The 17,979-nt window shown below is 47.5% G+C and overlaps 1 protein-coding gene across 2 annotated transcripts; it reads right to left on the bottom strand.

The window, feature by feature from the left end:
• Window positions 1-133: 133 nt before the first annotated feature.
• Window positions 134-12,626, bottom strand: TDRKH (tudor and KH domain containing). Of its 2 annotated transcripts, XM_002715544.5 has the most exons (15): window positions 11,662-12,626; window positions 8,267-8,411; window positions 7,012-7,156; window positions 6,487-6,593; window positions 5,232-5,421; window positions 4,423-4,562; window positions 4,020-4,323; window positions 3,176-3,336; window positions 2,871-3,043; window positions 2,318-2,382; window positions 1,938-2,089; window positions 1,631-1,732; window positions 1,138-1,234; window positions 893-981; window positions 134-788 (listed from the first exon to the last, which is right to left on the bottom strand). In XM_002715544.5, the coding sequence occupies exons 2-14, from the start codon at window positions 8,357-8,359 to the stop codon at window positions 932-934; spliced, it is 1,779 nt and encodes a 592-aa protein (XP_002715590.2). In that variant the 5' UTR covers window positions 8,360-8,411; window positions 11,662-12,626; the 3' UTR covers window positions 134-788; window positions 893-931. The 2 variants fall into 2 exon arrangements, with proteins under 2 accessions (XP_002715590.2, XP_069933812.1); XM_070077711.1 differs by lacking the exon at window positions 8,267-8,411.
• Window positions 12,627-17,979: the final 5,353 nt, after the last annotated feature.

Here is a 17,979-nt window from a genome sequence, read left to right as displayed (position 1 = left end):
CAGGCTAACTCCATCCACATGTCTGCTCCCACCCGGTCATTACCTTTTCAAACACCATTTCTCTTCCCTTACAAGACTGCTTATATAAAGAGCAACATTGACGCCATTTAATTAAGTCAACACTTGTTTCATGTAGGTTTGAGGACTTTATTTAGCAAAGGATTCCCAAAATGATTTAAACAGAAGTAGATAGGTTCTTTCTCTCTGGATATATACAGATATTGCACTAGCAATTTAGAAATTTTCCTGAGTTTCCTCTCTCCTACTCAACTAAAATTTTACAGAGAAATAGCACTATTTCAAAAACCTGTCAGTAATAACATCAGCTGGGGCTGGGAGGCAGTTTTCCCACTTCCTGACGCTATCTTATGGAATCGAGGTGATTGTGGCCTTTACCTCCTGACTCCTGCAGTTGAGTTCCCAGCTTTGAGTCTGCCACTCAAACACTTCCCCTAACCAGAGACACCTGATGGGGTGTCGGACATCTGCAGAATCATACTTGAAACGAGCAAACCCTGGCTGCTTCCCAGCTTGGACGAGGACACAGCCTTGCAGCTAACACACATTACAAGGGGCAGGGGCATGGAAGAGCCCGGAAAGAACGCATCCATGTTCACTGAGGGAGCGGAGTACGGAGTGTGGAGGGGATGTGTCTCCCCTCTGCCCCACTCTTTCTGGTAGTCCAATAGGAGAAAATGAACGTGGTCCACAGCAAGCCAGAACACTTGTGCAATGCAGGAAAGACTGCTGGATCTCTTATCACAAATTCCTCTGCAGACAACCAGATCCTGCCAAAGACACAAAAACAGAGCTCAATGTGAAAGCCAAGTTACACTGCAGCAAAGGCAAGGGCCTTGCTGTTGTTGCTTCTAGAGATGACAGCTCCACTCACAAAGCAAAGCAGACGGTGGTGCCAGCTGAAGTCCAGACTTCAGAGCAAGCAGTCCTCTTCAAGGTTATCCTCAGACATAGAGGCAGCTTCTGTTGGGCAGAAATGAGAAAGTTAGATGTTCCAGCAGGTACTGCTGGTAAGGCCCAAGAGAAAAATGGGTCTCTTGGGGCTCAGTGACCTAAGAACCAAACCTTAACCTTGCTATTGGAGAGTCTGAGCAAGATGCTATAAGGAAGGAAATGTACCTGATAAGCTGAGGCAGGAGAGAGTGTGTGCCACCTCTCCAGGGCTCTTCTGGGTCTCTGTGGGCATGCTCCCGAGAGAGGCGTCTGTCTCCGCGGCCTGAGGCGGTGAAGAGAAGGAAGAATGTATTGGCTGTTGGGGAAGCAGAAGATGGCCCAAGTGCTTGGGCCCCTGCACCCATGTGGGAGACCTGGAAGAAGCTCTGGCTTGGGATCGACCCAGCTCCAGCCGTTGCTGCCATTTGGGGAGTGAACCAGTGGATGGAAGACCTCTCTCTGCCTAACTCTGCCTTTCAAATAAGTAATTTTTAAAAAATGTATTGGCTGGTGGGAGAGATCACTGTCATTGTGCAAAAGCGATGTTGCCCATTTTGACCCATTAATGGAGCAACTCAGTCCTTAGGAAAGCCAACCAAGGTCCTAAGTGGAAGCATTGTCTGTTCAGCCCATGTTTTTTGGAAGATGTGCCCTAAAGGGACCCTACTGGCTGGCTCACCCCATCCTTCAACATGTCTGGGTCATCCTCGTTGTCATCCATGTATTCAGGAACCTCAACTGCATATCCTTTGCGAATCAATTCTAGCCCAACGTCAATTTCCTGAGAAGAGAAACAAAAAGCGAATATTCTCTCTGTAAGGGAAGACGTGAGGAAACAGGGCAGAACTAGAACACTTTAAGACACTTCTTGGGTGGGATAGTGACCAGGATCTTACACAGTAGGAAACAGACACATTTCTGAGAAACAAAGGAGGCAATGAAAGCAGAAGATACAACAGTGAGTAGTGAGTGAATCCTAGTCTTACCTTCCCATCACTAGTGTCATAAAGGTAAATCTCTGGCCAGGTTGACATCCCACTCTGGACATAGCTTGAAATCTTGGCCACCATGGGCTTCCACTCACAGCAGTAGGAGAGTCTGTCAAACTCATCCATAGCCTCCTCCTCCCATTGTTCACCTGGGGAAAGATTGAGGCAGGATCGTCTCAGAATGGGAAGGGGTTATACCCTGGAGGGAACCACCCCCTTTCTGTTCAGGAAGCCAGGCTGCCTTCCAGACAAGTTTCAGCTGCTTTCTAAAGCTGGTAAGGAAAAGCCAGCTGAGCCCACAGAACTAAAATGCGTGAGACTTCCACCTGCTGTATAGACGTCCCATTTGGAGACAGTAGTCAGTGTGACCAACTTACCTACTGGGGCGACCCCTGCCAGACTGCACTCTATTGCTTGGAATGGCAGGCTCAGGAAATCACTCCTAAAGTGGAAGAAACTGAAGTTAGAATGCTATGGGCAAGCTTTGGTGCAGCAGTTAAGCCATTGCCACTTCGGACACCCTCATCCAACTTAAGAAGCAGGGTTCAAGTCCTGGCTCTGGTCTAGATTCCAGCTCTGACTCTAGCTGGGTCCCTGCCACCCATGTGGGAAACCCAGATCCACTACCAGACTCCTGCTTTTTGGTTCAACTTTTTTGGTCCAAAGCATTGAGAATGAAGCAGCAGATATCTGCTGTAAGGTAAGAGCTATCTCTTACCTCAGAAATAGAAGAGAGGGGGAAGGAGTAAGAAAGATATCACAGGGCCAGAAAGGCCTTCCTGTATTTCCTGGTTTTAGACAGAACCAAGTAATCCTGTGTGGGAAGATCTGCTCTATGTAAACAGGTGCCCTTCCAACAGCCCACTACTAGATGCCTAGGGCCGAGTTCAAAGTCTATTCCAGCCAATCACACCCTGGCCCCACACTGACCTGAGAGCTCTGATATCCGTCAGTGAACATTCTCCATTATCTCCATAGTCAACAAAGTAGAGGTCCAAGTTCCCATTCTCCATAATGTCAGCGACTCTGGCTCGAAACCAGTTAGTGGTTTGAGGCAAAGTTGCTGCTACGATGTCTCCCACATTTGCTTTCAAGTCCTCAAGCTATACACAGGAATGAAGAGTATGAGGTGGTAGAGTTATGAAATGGTAGGCTAATATATAAACAGGGAATACCAGGAAGCACATGGTTGCCCCCACAGGAAAATAAAATCACTTGTCACTACGGCAACTTACCGGACTTTTGTCATAATACTGGCTCATCTCTTTGATGAGCTTTTTCAACTGCATGTTTCGGGCGCCAAGGATTTGGATCCAAAAGTGGTTAGGGTGTTCAGAAGCTGTGACATAGACGTCCAGATACTCATCTGGATAGAAACTGAAGTCGGGACTAGGAACTGAACACAGGGATAAGGAGAGCAGCCGCATCAGAACCATCTCTAGTTGGAATGGGGATGCTGCATTGGGCATGACAAAGTACTGGTGGCCCACCATTAGCCATTTTAAAAATGGCTGGAAGGTCAACTGGACAATAAACCAACATTTTACATTCCTATTAATTTACACGCCAGGTATTCCCATTATCTCCATAGGGAGAAAAATCCTCCATTTGCTACCTGCAGCAGTGATCAGTACAGGCACAACCTGTTTCAGATTTCATTCTACCACTGACTTGTGAGCCCAAGTCCCTCAATCTTCCCTGCCAAGCCAGTGCCGCCTCTGTACACATAAGCTATGACCTATTCATTCTTGAATAGTAATGATTTTAATCAAACAGCTGTCCCCAGACCCAATAAAAACTGATATAATTTTACTTCCTTAAAATGTATTTCAAAGTATCATGTAAACTGCTTGATGTATGACTGGTTTCCAGTGTCAGCATATCTCCATCTATTTCCATCACCACTAGCTGGTTTCTATTCAGAAAGTTTTATTCATGCTTAGTATGCATCCAATACTACCTGTGATGGCACCTTAAAGTACAGCATGAAAACAAGCTAGTTGCTTTCTATTTGGGGTCACGTAAACCAGAATTCCTATTGCTCACATGGCTAAGAAGGGTTCCCTCTTTGTCACTTACTTTGAAACATGGCCATCTCTGGACTGTCCTGGTCCTGGCCATCGACGGGCTTCTCCCAGGAACTCTCTTTTGGCTCAAGACTCATGTCGCCACCTCCTTTGTGGGGAGAAACTTCCAGGGGTGCAGCCTGTCCCATGCTGGAACTGGTGTTTTTCCACACAGCCAACTCTCCACGTCCTCCTGGCTCTGTCACTTCCTCCCTTTTCACACTGATCGGCTGCTTGCGTGGGACTCTGGTTTCTGCAGAATGGGCAATTCTCTTTCGAAGTTCTTCATCTTCTGACACTTTCTCTAGTATCAAATGCTGCGTGAGAAGTAAGGGAAGGATCAATCTATGCAGCCAGAAATTATGACCCAGCATGGAGCATTTGTAGATGCAACTCAAGCCTATCCATCTACTTACCTTGGCTGCTGCCACTTCTTTTTGGGTTCCTGAGATTTTTATAAGTCTTGATAGTAGTAAGGTCCCCTCAGATTCTTTGTCACAGGTAATTTTAGCTCCAGAAGCTTTACAGATGGAACGAATTGTCTCACCACCTCTCCCTACAGGGAACAGTTCATAAACACTTGTCATTGCCTCCTGGTCAGTCATAACTACTAGAGAAAGCATATTTTTGGCATATGATTAGTTTGCACTCCAAACTGAACAGACTGTAGGATTTTCAATGTCTAGGAGGAATTAATGAAACCATTACTATGTGAAGAATATTGAATACTCTGCTTTCCATTTTATTAAGAAATAAAATCTACCCTTTACTAGATTATCTTCATGTAATTTCCACTGTTGACTGTTAAGGAAGGTTCCAGCTCAGCAAAGTTATGATGCATGGTGTGTCAGAACCCTGGGTGTAGGATGGTCCTGCCTCTGCTATCAACTGTATCAGTGTTCAAGAGGAAGGCGGCAGGGCAGGTGGTCCCTAACAACACGCCCTCCGAAGAGCTGGGGTGATGGCACCTCTAGTTTCCCTTGAAAAATTTATGAGGTAAACATGTCTACCAGAACCCTCTGGAACCTTCTTGTAATGTTCAATCAAGCAATGACTTGAGACACTGGTTTCACCATTGGCTCTGTAAAGATGTAAAACTCTGGTCAATATCCCTGGTTTTCATTTCTCCTCAGCAAGAAGAGGGAGCAGGCCAGGAAAATCCCTGGGAAAGTGAAAGGAAGGTAAAGACTAAGTTAAGGGGAACAGACGTAGCCACTCAGGGTACCTATGATTCTGCCCACAGATCTCTGGGGAACGGAGAGCTGCTCGGACACCGGGGTGTTCTCCGTCAGGAGCTGATGGATGGCGGCCTTGGCCTTGCACACTTGAACAGGAAAGCCGCTGATGAGCAGCACCCGCTCATCACCCACATCTTCCGTGTCCACGTCAATCCGAGCGCCAGTCTGTTTCCGCAGCTGCAGAGAGGATAACAACAGGCTCTGAAGAGTTCCCATCTGGGACCAGCTAATGCTAGACAAACCCTGGAGGTTGATGGAATTTGTCAAAGGCCTCAGTTAAATCTGAGGCCTGTGATCAGTCTTCCATTACTTGTACTTATGGAAGGAAAATGGTGACAAATGTAACCTCACACAGCAGCTAAAACATAATCAGTTCTCTGTGTTTAGTACCCTTTGGATTAGAAAATCAAATATATTGTTTTGACATTCCCCTTTTAAAGATAATTAATTTGAGAGAAAGAGTGAGTGCGCCCACACAGAAGCGGTTACTTGTTTCAACCCTGCAGTGTCCCGGAGTCTGCACTAGCATCAAGTCAGGGCCAGGAGCCAGGATTCAAACCCAGGTTCTATAGCATGGGATGCAAATGTCTTAAGTGCTGGGCTAAACATCTGGCCCTTTCTTCCTTGACGTTTCAAGAACAAAGGAAAACCAATATTTACTGTCAGGTCATGCCTATGAGAGTTCATTTATTCCATAAAAGTTCAACCTATACCAAAAGAATCATCCAATCAAACATTCAAGGGTTGGTTGTTATGGTACAGTGAGTTAAAGCTCCATGTTGCAATGCCCATAGTCCCAGCTACTCCACTTCTGATCAGGAAGGAAAATAACAGTTAGCTAAGAAATTCCTGAAGTTTATTAAGATTCATTTGAAAGAGAAAGAAGGACAGCAGATCTCTGTCCGCTGGTTCAGTCCCCAGAGAGTTGGGTGGGGACAGATGGAAGTAGGAGCTTCTTCCGGGTCTCATGGGTAGCAGGGTCCCAAGCACTTGGGACATTTGCTGCTTTTCTCAGGCCAGTAGTAGGCAGCTGGATAAGAAGTGGAGTAGCCAGGACTGGAACCAACGCCTACATAGAACACCAGTGCTTCAAGTGATGGCTTTACCCACTATGATGTAGTGATGGCCCCTGTGGTTTTCTTTCTAAACATGCATACCATGGGTGTTGTGATATGGGTCCAAGGGAAGTTAACAAATAGACTCAATCTCTGGGAAAGCTAATTGGCAGTCACACACACGTACCTGTTTAATATTGGCTCCTTGCCGGCCAATGATCAGCTTCACAGCCTCCTGGGGAACCCGCATCTCTACCTCGATGTCATCTTCCCCAACAAATGTCAGCCGCTCCTCTGCACACATCATAGCTCATTAGATCAGACTTGAATATCCCCCGCAGTTAAGAAAAGCCCTCCCCCAAATCTAGCCGACACTCAAGATAAAAGCAGACTCTGCAAAGAAGGGGGGCTGGGTTTTAAACCAACTGCTTCTCCAAGTCATGATTCCTGCAAATAAAGGCCAGCAGTTGTTCAGGTATACACCAGGCTCAGAATTTGACTTATTTGTAAATAAACCATTCTCTAGGTCCTATTCTTATCCAATCTGGAGGGGAAACTACCCAACAACTAATTAGAGAGCAGTAGTATATAAAAAAGACTAAAAGAAAACAGAGCAAGTTATAAAGTCAATCATATTCCAACAAACAACACGTAGTCTGGCAATTTAAGAAAGTATGGACATTCTCACAGGTGCAGCTACGGGTTTACATACCTCGGCTTTCTTTATATCTGCGGTATAGAATATAGACAATCGTTGCACTGGCTGGGAGCCCAAGGCCCAGGGCTACCTTCTGAACTGTGGAAAGGTTTGTCCAGGCAGTCCGTTGGGTCGACATTTTGCTGTACCGATTTATATCCTGAAACAAGTAAGCCATGGGAAAGAAAGGACTTTTACTAACACTTGTAAGGGCAGCAGAAGGTATAGGTTCACGTTGTTGTATTATTGACAAGAATCCTACTGCCTACTTTCCCACTTCCAGGGCTTCAGTAAGCTCAATCCACTCCTCAGGGAATTCCTCCACTCTTCCACCCACAAGAACTATTCACGGATCAGTTTAGACAAAGGAGCAACAAGATTAAATGAATCAAATATTTAAATTATACCTTTAGATTTCATATCAAACCATTTAAAATTCTTTACCTGGGGCCAGCATCGTGGCACAGTGGGTTAAGTTGCCACTGTGACACTGGCATCCCATGTTGGAGTGCGAGCTTGAATCCAGGCTACTCCCCTTCTGACCCAGCTTCCTGCTCATGCACCTGGGAAAGCAGCTGCTGAGCAGCTCCGTCCTTGAGCCCGTCACCCCTGCAGGAGACCCAGTTGCAGTTCCAGGCTCCTGGTCATTACTATCATCTGGGGAGTAAACAAATGGATGGAGATCTCTTTCCCTCCAACTCTGCCTTTCAAATAAAAAGCTATTAAAAATGCTGGCCTCCTCCCAGAAGGCTTGCTAGCTTTTAACATAGGAATAGGCTAGAGATTACCAATCCCTACCTCTCTGATAGATTTTAGCTTTATCAGGAGCAGGCTAGATAGGATCATAATTCCAGCCCTGGGGGGAGGGGGTTTGTCCTTGCCTGATTGGTTGTTAGCTTTTATTCCACTTGAGTATTTAAGACTGGCACTGGCAACTCCTCCAGGAAGCTAGGAAGACTGGCTCCTGGCTGCTGTGGCAGTCAATAAATCTTTGCTCACTGTCCCTGCAGAGCCAAGAGCGCCTCTTGTCTCCTAACACTGGATGCAGACACTGGATAGCAGGCATCCCAGCAGTCACTTACCTGATACCCATCCACCTCCTTAAAGCAAACCCTTTCCTGATTCCAGTTACTCTACTACCTACTCCACTTCTTTCTTATACACAAAAATTTGACAAATATTTTGTCTTCAACTTTTCTTCTTCAATCCATTCTAACTGCTCAACAATGTCAATGACTTCATATCGCTAAATCCAAGATTTCTTTCTTACCTTACCCAACTTTGCCACCCAGTCTTTATTTACATGGTGTTGGGGCAGGTGCCGTGGTGTAGCAGGTTCAACCTTTGTCTGCAGTGGCAGCATTCCATGTGGGACTTGGTCCAAGTCCTGGCTGCTCCACTTCTGATCTAGCTCCCTGGGAAAGCAGAAGGTTCAAGTACTTGGGCCCCTTGTCTAGGTGGGAGACAAGGAAGAAGCTCCTGGTTTGGGATCGGCCCTGCTCTGGCTGTTGGGTCCATTTGAGGAATGAACCAGCAGATGGAAGATCTGTCTCTTCCATTCTAACTCTGCCTTTCAAGCAAACAAAAACACTGTATGGCAAGATCTCCATTTCTGTTTCTCCAATTCTGCCTTTCCAATCAATATGCACATCTTTTGAAAATAATCTAAAGACAATGCCTAGAACAGAACACCATGTGGCTTGATTAAAGTTTGCCTTTTAAAAACTGATCTGCATTATAATTTGCCTCTAGGTATAAAAGATCAACCCAAATAATTTAAAAAAACTGGTTTATTCTGGTGAGGCTAAAATACACTCATTAAATTCCATCTAGTCTCAGAAAGCTTTGGTGAACACAAGAAACTTCGCAGGAACACCCTGAGCTTTGTCAAATCCTTTTTTGTAGACAATTGCTGTGAATTCAATCCACCCTTCTAGCCTGAAGAAAAATACAAAAGCACCTTATCACTAGGTGGAGACACCTGAGGGAACACTGCTTAGTCCCCCCTCCCCTTTTAGGGTGGAGACAGAAAGGTTTAATGAGGGCTGTTTGTTTTCCTTTTGGAGGTTTTGTTTTATTCTGGATAAAGGATGCAAATACAAGTCTTACCACTCTATGAATGTATAGGTGGTATTCACGTATGCACCTCCCAATAGGTTTGGCTTCAAAGGTGATTTTTATTGCTTAAATTTTAAAAACCTTTTAAAAATATAAAGTTTTCTTGAAATGCAGATAAAGAGGGAGGGACAGAGCACTTCCATTGTTGGATGGTTCACTCCTCAAAAGGCCTCTGGGCCAGGCCAAAGCCAGCAGCCTAGAACCCCATCAGTCTCCCATGTGGGTGGCAGAGGCCCAAGTACTTGGGTCATTTTTCTGCAGCTTTCCCAGGCACACTGTAAGAGAAGTGGAGACTCAAACCCACACCCCTGGGAGATGCCAGCATTGCAGGCAGGATCTTAACCCACTGCACCACAATGCCAGGCCCTTCAAAAAGTGAGGGGCCAGTGTTGTGGCACAGTGGGTTAAGTCGCTGCCTGTGGTGCCCCTATTCCGTGAGCACTGGTTGAGTCCTAGCTGCTTCACTTCCCTGATCCAGTTCCCAGTTACTGGGCAAAAGATGGCCCAAGTACATGGAGTTCCAGAGTTCCAGGCTCCTGGCTTCCGCCTGGCCCAGTCCCAGCTGTTTACAGCCATTTAGGGAGTGAACTAGGAGATAGAAGATAGCGTCAGTTTTTGTTACCAGTTGAGCATGATGGGGACAGGAGAATTCCTGCTATGAGGTTAAGTCACTGTCTAGGACAGAGAATGTAAAGGCAGTGTCAATTTTCAATTGATGCCATAGTTGGAAGAAGCTAGAACCAGATTTCTTAGATGGTGTATAGTTCAAAGCCATCTATCTCATTAAAATACAAGTCATTTACCTCTTGCATTCAAATCAATAAAAAATTGAATACTAGTTGTGTTTGGCCACTGGGACACAACAGTCAAAATGTAACTGCCTTCATGGAGCTTCCTGCTTGTCAGAGGTTTTTGCAGCAGCAGGAGTCTAGGCATTAAACACTCTGGGGAAACAAATAAATTTGGCCCTGTAAGAGCGATAACTTGATCCTTCATGACCTCTCACACAACCTTTCTGGCAACAATTTATCCTGAGGGGACACAGAAATCGGAATTTTAGGGGTAAGCCTCATGGCAGCGGTTTAAGCTGCTGCCTGTGCTGCTGGCATCCCATTCAAAGGCTGGTACTCGGGTCCCGGGTTTGCCACTTCCAACCCAGCTTTCTGCTAACGTGCCTGGGAAAGCAGGATGGCCCAGGTCCTTGGGCCCCTGCCACCCTTGTGGGACCAGGATGGAGTTCCAGGTTTTTTTTTTTTTTTTTTTTTTTTTATTTTGAAAGGCAGAGAGATGGATCTTTCATTTGCTGGTTCACTCCCCAAATGGCTGCAACAGCCAGAGCTGGGCCGATCTGAGCCGATCTGAGCCAGGAGCTGCCTCCCAGGTGGGTACAGAGGCCCAAGGACTTCGACCACCATCCGCCAATAGCAAGGAGCTGGATCGGGAGTGGAGCAGCCGGGACTTGACCCGGCACCCATATGGGATGCTGGCACTGCAGCCGGCGCTTTAACCCAGGTTCTGGTCTTTGGCCCGGCCCTGTCCCGGTGGCCATTGAGGCATCGAACCAGTGGATTGGAGATGTCTCTCCCTAACTTGTTCAAATAAATCCTTTCACCTCTTTTCATGAGTTTCTCAGTCAAGGCCAAAGGCTATCTAATGCTTCTCTGGCCCCCCAGCCAAACTCCTGCAATCCTAACCTCCACTACTTTGTTCTTCAGTCCTCCGACCTTCCATCGAAACCCAAAGATCCCTTCATAGTACATGCCAAACAGCTGGCTGATCCGAGAGCCACAGTAGGTGCAGGGAGACCAATCAGACCAGTCCAGGTGTCAGTCATGGAAAGAGACAGCTGGATTAGACTTCTAATGAGTATACAAGACCTCACAACTCATTTACAAAGGCGCTGGCTATCAGGCTTCTGGCCGAACACGTGGTATACCGATGCTGGCGTTTGAGATGAGAACATTGATAACTTGGTGATGGAGCACGAGTCTTAGCAATAGGAACGTCCCAGACAAGCAAAAATTCGTTGGACAACTTCTGTTTGAGCCAAAAGCTAGACTTCGCTAACTCCTCTGCAGACACTACGAGTAGGTTCGTGCTAGTTATCAACGGTCATCTCGAACAACAGCGTGAGGAAGGACATGGGAAACCCACCACCCGCACAAGCGGTGTCAATCGCCGTCGCACCGGGCGTAAAGGAAGAAGGCGGCTGGGGCAAGTACAAGGCAAACTAGTCAACTGATGGCGGCTCTCAAAGAGCCAGTCGAGGAGCCCAGTTGGGCAAGCCTTCGAGCACGTGGCTCGCTGCGGCCTAACCCTGGGGCCAGAGCATCTACTCCAAAAGTGGTAACGCTGTGTCCCCGGACAGCGAGTCGCAGCCAGGGCTCTGTCACCGGCGCCGGAGCCCCACTCCCAGTCTTCCCCCCGGGACGACTCCGGGAGCCGGCTCCCTTTCCTCGACTCCGCATTCCCGTCCGCCGAAGCCAGCCTGGCCCCGGACCCAGGCTCGCCCACCCCCAAGCCTCCGCTCCCGATCCCCGGCTTTACCGCTATTCCAGTCAGCTGCAGCACGCCGCCTCGCACCTCAGCGAAGTCGCCTCTGCGTCCGCCTCTTCGCACTGCCACTCGGAGCTCCGACGCCCGCGCTTCACTCTGTGCTTCCCCGCCCCCGCGGCCCGCCTGCACCAATCAACGCCCGGATCTCCGTCGGACCAATCACCTCCCTCCGCCTCAACCAATCGTGCGGCGGCCTGCCCTAAACTGGGAGGTTGCTGCGTGCTGATGCCCAATTACCCGGATGGAACCCAAAGCCGGCCCACACTGCTAGCCAATAAGATTTCGGGAAGGCAGATGTTATTCATTGAGTTTGCACCTGCTGAGAATTCAACAGCCAATTAGAAGCTGCTTGGAGTCCTGTCAGGGCACCGCTAAGCCAATTTCGGATGAGGCTTCCGCCTCCTATGCCCTAGGGGAGGTTTAGCGGTCTCGAGGCGGGGTCCCAGGTGCGTGAGGTGTGAACCACTCAAGCATGTCGCTGTTAACACGAAATTGGACCCTTGTTTGAGTGATGTCATTCCACGACCCCGTGACCATTGGGGGAACAGCGTCATGCGTGGTGCCCCACCCCTTGTCTCTCTTCCCAGTTTTTGCGTGCATCGGTCTCCAATATCCAGACCGGGGCTCTGGAGACATTCAAAACATTCAACAACGGCACAATCATGGAAGTGGCTCTATCATGGGTGGAGATCGGGTCTGTGGGAAGGACCCATGCCTCGGGCGAGACTGGGACACGCGGTGTGGACCAAGGCAGACCCGGGTTCCCAGGGCGTGGTAAGGGAGCTGCGGGTCGCGCGGGCATCGGGGGCCCGCCCTCTCCTGGGGATTGATGGACACCTGTAGCGGCGGCAGGCGCCAGAGCCCGAGCCGGGAGTCTTCTGTGGGGACCAAAAGGCGATGGGTCTCGCAGGCGGCGGTTTGCTTTGGAAGACTGGATTCCAGCCGCCGTCTGGGTTCCCGGACCGTTAAGAACGGTTGGGCCCTGCTCCCGCCTCGGCGGCGGGGAGCTCGCGAGCCTGGCCCCGCGCCCCTCCGCGAACCCCGCACCCGCCCGGCGCGGCGGGCTCAACCCGGGGACCAGGGCTCCGCACGGACAGGTCTGCACTAACCACCTTCACGATGCCCGGTACATGATGAGCGCTCAATAAATGTTGAATGAACGCAAGATTTTATCTTTGGTCAATCAGGGAGATGGCGTTTAAGTTTCATTTATCCCCCTGAATTTTAAAAGTCAGCATTGGTTTCGAATAAACAAGTTCACTGTCTATAAAACTCAAATCAAAAAAAGGTTATTACAATTAATAGGTCTTTCCTTCAGAGACAGCCAATGCTGCCAGTTTGTGAGGTTTTCCACAAGCTATCCTACACCTAATATGCGTGCATACAAGTGTATACTCCCACCTAGATGACATATAGTGCATGCTATTTTTGCAGCTTCCTTTTTGATAATCTGAAACTGCATAGCAGCTCATACTGATCTGCTTCATAGTATGAATGTGAGCTATATTAATAATACTTGTTTAACCAATCCTTTAACATCTAGATATGCAAGCATATTTCATCTTACCCTTGTATGTTTATGTGAGTAATGATTAAAATGCATCTACTAAAGAAGTGTGTGCATTTTTTTAATTGGAAAGATACAATCTTGCAAATTCCCTTCTTCCACAAATTTTACATGGTAATTGAAATTTTATTTTTGTAAATTATCTGTTTATGTACTTTATTTGTTGTTGAATCTTGATTTCTGCTCTTTGTGTAAAGTTAAAAATGTTTTCCCGTTTTCCATTTGTCCTATGTCTTTATTTCGTTTCTGGTGATTTGTTGGGCAGGCAAATGGTTTAAATTTTTTAAAAAACTTTTTTATGTAGTTGAGCTTATCAGCAGTGTCTTTGATAACTTCTGAATTTCATATCAAATTTAGAAAAATCTCCCACTGCTTCATATTACTTTTTAAAATGCTTATGCTTTCCTTAAATGCTGTTGTAGTGTCTTTTTGTGTATATTCATAAATATTTTGTCTGAAATTTATTTGGTATAAAGATGTGAGATGGAGATCCAACCTTACTTTTTAAAAGATGCCTTGTTTATTTGAGAGGCAGAGAGAGAAACAGGGCGCGATAATGAGTTTCTACTTCATTGCCCTCACCCGATGTTTGCAACAGCTGGGTCTGCCTCACAGGTCCATGCCCATGCCCCGAAGCCCTCCACCCAGCAAGGGCCCACATCCATAAACACTCCAGGTGAGGGCCCAATGTCTCTCCTTTCCCCTCTAGGGCTATTGGTGGTGATGGGCTTTCTGGGAGGGGAATTCATGAAATTGCTACCAGGGCTTTGATCAGCAGTGTCCTTGACTCTAATAGCCCCCCTGGCACAGGGTGGGGGTGGAGTTCCTTGAACTGCCCCCAGGGTAACACACACCTAAAAGGTTACTGGACTTGAGAGAGACTTTTGATGTGCAAATGCTTGTTGGCTTCTGAGGCAGGCTTCTCTGCGTCTTCCCTCATTCAACCACAAGAAATCCATTTTTGTTATTCAACCATCTCACACACACAGGCTAGTATCTATCTGCCTTGCTACCTAACAAAAGAACATATGTGGAATTAGGAAATAGAGTGAGGGATATGTTAAGATTTGCTTTGCAGCAAAATGAAGATCCTTGTACAGTGATAAGAGGTTAATAGCAAGAAAGAAGTCCAGCGCTGCGGCTCACTAGGCTAATCCTCCGCCTTGTGGCGCCGGCACACCGGGTTCTAGTCCCGGTCGGGGCGCTGGATTCTGTCCCGGTTGCCCCTCTTCCAGGCCAGCTCTCTGCTGTGGCCAGGGAGTGCAGTGGAGGATGGCCCAAGTGCTTGGGCCCTGCACCCCATGGGAGACCAGGAGAAGCACCTGGCTCCTACCATCGGATCAGCGCGGTGCACCAGCCGCAGGGCGCCGGCCGCGGCGGCCATTGGAGGGTGAACCAACGACAAAGGAAGACCTTTCTCTCTGTCTCTCTCTCTCACTATCCACTCTGCCTGTCAAAAAAAAAAAAAAAAAAAAAAAAGCAAGAAAGAAACTGCATCAGAAAAATGATAAGTGTTAGGGGGAAACATTGCAATGCTATAAATGGGGTCTCATGAGCCTTGGAGTTGGGCTAGGTCCTGCCTTGTTGGACTCCCTAGCATGCAGGTAGTAACTGAAGCTACAGATGTGGATGAAACTGCCCAAAGAGAATTGACTGACATGAGCAGTGGATAGAGGGCACAGTAAAACATGCCAAAACTCAGGATAATATAGGAGAAGGCAAGAGAAAGAGGGCACAGAAATGAAGCAGAGCTCTTGGAGGGAGCCTCTGCCTTGGTGCTAGAGAGTGGAGTGAGATGTGGCTTCGTGCTTGTCTCCTGGGCCGACTGCCTGGGAAGCATGGAGTTTGGTGAGGTGGCAAGCAGGGCAGAAGGGAATAGAAGTAGCCCTGGGTGAGGTGATCCCAATCACCGCGCATTTGGGACTTGCCATCTCGTTCCTCCTGCGAGAGCCCAAATCAGGATTGAAAGATGGAGCTGGGATTGCGTAAATTGCAAATGTCTTCATTCTCCCCAGTTCCTAAGAGTAAATTCTTTTTCCTTGAGGGGTGTTCTGAAGAGGCTCCACAAGGCAGTAGGTGAAACGAATTTACATATGGTCTGGGTTGCCCAGGGCAGTCGGTGGGCAGGTGTGTCCACTCAGTAAACAGAGGCGGGAAAGTGGACTTTACCAAGGGTTCTCACACACAGGCGGCCTGGCCGCAGAGCACGCACCCTGAGCCATTCTAACGATATCCAGCTGTTTCAGTCTTTGGGAAACAGCACACATCTCTCCTGATGCCCACCGCAGAAGTCACCGTTTCCTCTGCATTAATCAAGCCCCTCACAGAAGCCGGCAACTGGGAGCATGAGTGTTGTTGTTGTTGTTTTTTTTTTTTTTTTTTTTTTTTTTGGTCTTGTTTTTAAAGATTTATTTGAAGGGTAGATTTACAAATGGAGAGATGGTCACTGCTAGGGTAGGGCCAGACAAAAGTCAGGAGCTTTTTCTGAGTCTCCCACATGAGTACAGGGGCTATTTTTAGGTGCTTTCTCAGGCACAGATCGGAAGTGGAGCAGTCAGGACTTGAACCTGTGCCCATATAGGATGCAAGCATCTTGGGCAGTGGCTTAACTTGCTATGCCATAGCGCTGGCCCGGGTTGGTGCTGCTATTCAGTCTTAGATGAGACTGATGAATTGGGACAGGTGTCCTAGGAGAGATTCTCTTTATCCTCTTCAGTCACTGTCACCCAGCGCTTCCTTCTTCGTTCCCCTCACAAAGCAGTTTGGAGGAACAGGGTTCAGGGGCTCCTGGTCTCAGGTGCTCGCCAACCTGAGTCATCCTCACACTCACCTCTCAGGGCAGGAGTCCCATCCACAGCCTCCTCCGCCCCCTGGGAGATGGGACTGGTGGTGGTAAGGGAGCTAAGTAAACGCTAGCCTATGTGTCCAACAAGGGGCCCCAGAAAATGAGAATTGTTTGGAAATGGGAATTTTTGTGAGAGGGAGACAAACCAGCATTTACTAGATCAAAAGTCTTGCCACCATTCCGTAATCTTGACGGGCGGGTCCCAGCCCTCTCCCTGGGGGCAGCTTAGGGGAATCTCATCTGCCCTTCACCAAGGATTCTATTATGAAGTCCTGGGAGGGATCTCACACCCAGCAATATCTCAGAGAGGGTGTCCCACACCCACATCCATGAAGACTCCAGTCTGAACACAGACCCACCTGGTATACTCTCTTCATTACTTGCATTCATCAAACCTGACTAGCATGCTTCCGGCTAATCTCTGTCTCCCGTCTGAATTCTCTTTTGCACAGACAAGAACCTCCACAAAGGCAGCTCCACTGGCAGTGGGAGCAGGGGACAGGGCGGGGAAAATGCTGGAGGCGGGAGGGTAGACCCTGCAAGGAAACACGGTTTTGCTTCCAGCATTTTCCCTGCTCTTTTTTTCCAACCTGGGCAGAGCCTTGATTGGATTTGCCTGCAGGATGTGGTATCTTGACACCCCTGCACATGGAATGTGGCCCACCCACTCGTGTCTCTCTGGCACCCAGATAGCAGCCTGTATGGTCAGTCACAGCTGAGCTAAAGGCAGCCTTCCCAGACAGGAAAGATAAGGGACAGCCTTGCTGGTGATTGGACAAGCTGTGGAATTTCTCATCCTAGTAACCTTGGTACAAGAACAGGCTTCACTCCTTAAAATATTATGGAAGAGCCTTGAAAAGAGAATAAGGGGCGGTAGTAGGGAATAAGATTGAATGTGTTCCTTGGGGGATAGTTTGTGCACCAAAGAGCGCTTAGTCTACACCTGGGATCACAGTATGTGATCTGTACTGTCACTGTAGCAGCCTGAGCACCTGCAAATTAATATGAAATTTGAAACAGATGGAAAACTTTCATGCATGTTTGGAGCAAACATAGTTTTTCAAGGTTGAATTTTAGGAAATCTAAGTACAGATAAAATATTTCTGACTAAAATTTAATGACTGAATTGAGATGTGTGAGAAGTATAAAATAAACACTCAATTTCAAAGGCTTGATATGAAAAACAGTGTTAAATATTTCATTAATTATTTTTATATAAGTATATATAAATATCTATTTTAAATACTAATTTTTATATATTTGGTAACTTATTCAAATGGTAATAGTTTGAGTGTGTTGGATTAAATAGAATATAGGAGTAAAATTAATTGTATCCATTTCATTTTGATTTTTAACAATTTTTTTCTTTTTTATTGGAAAGGCAGACAGGGAAAGAAGGAGAGACAGAGAGATCTTCCATTTGCTGGTTCACCCTCCAAATGCCCAGAACAGCTGGGGCTGGGTGAGGCTGAAGTTAGGAGCCCAGAATATCATCAGAGTCTCCCACATGGGTGGCTGCGAGCCAAGCACTTGAGCCATCATCTGCTGCCTTCCCGGGGATACAGAGGCCTGGTATTGATCCCAGGAACTCCAAAATGGGATCCAGGAGTCCCAAGCTGCATCCCAGCCACTAGGTCAAATGCCAGCCCCTCGTTTCCATTCCTCAAGTGTGGCTCCTAGGAAATGTGAATTGCCGATGTTTCTTGAATCCTGTCTCTATTGGGCAGCACTGCTGTGGACACTGAGAGGCTCTGGCTGCCTCTGCCCTTATCTGCAGTGCAGAGAGAGCAGCGAGTAAGAACATTCGGGACCCAAGTCCCAACCAGATATGCTAGTGCAGACGATGGGGAGGAGAGGAGGGCTGTGCCCTGGGAAAACTTTCTGGAACATTATAAAC

This window comes from Oryctolagus cuniculus, chromosome 7 (assembly GCF_964237555.1).
Source record: "Oryctolagus cuniculus chromosome 7, mOryCun1.1, whole genome shotgun sequence".
Taxonomy (NCBI): Eukaryota; Metazoa; Chordata; class Mammalia; order Lagomorpha; family Leporidae; genus Oryctolagus; species Oryctolagus cuniculus.
Note: the sequence above shows the minus strand (reverse complement) of the source record. Positions and strands in the feature narration are given on the sequence as shown.

What these genes read in the sequence shown, in the direction of transcription:
- TDRKH (XM_002715544.5), bottom strand. Translation starts at nt 8,359, where the DNA reads ATGCTGCCACTGCAGACAAAGGTTGAACCTGCTACACCACGGCACCTG. An exon ending in ACGGATATCAGAGCTCTCAG is followed by an intron (nt 2,383 to 2,870) that starts GTCAGTGTGGGG and finishes CTTCCACTTTAG; the next exon opens with GAGTGATTTCCTGAGCCTGC. An exon ending in ATGACACTAGTGATGGGAAG is followed by an intron (nt 1,733 to 1,937) that starts GTAAGACTAGGA and finishes TTCTCTTCTCAG; the next exon opens with GAAATTGACGTTGGGCTAGA.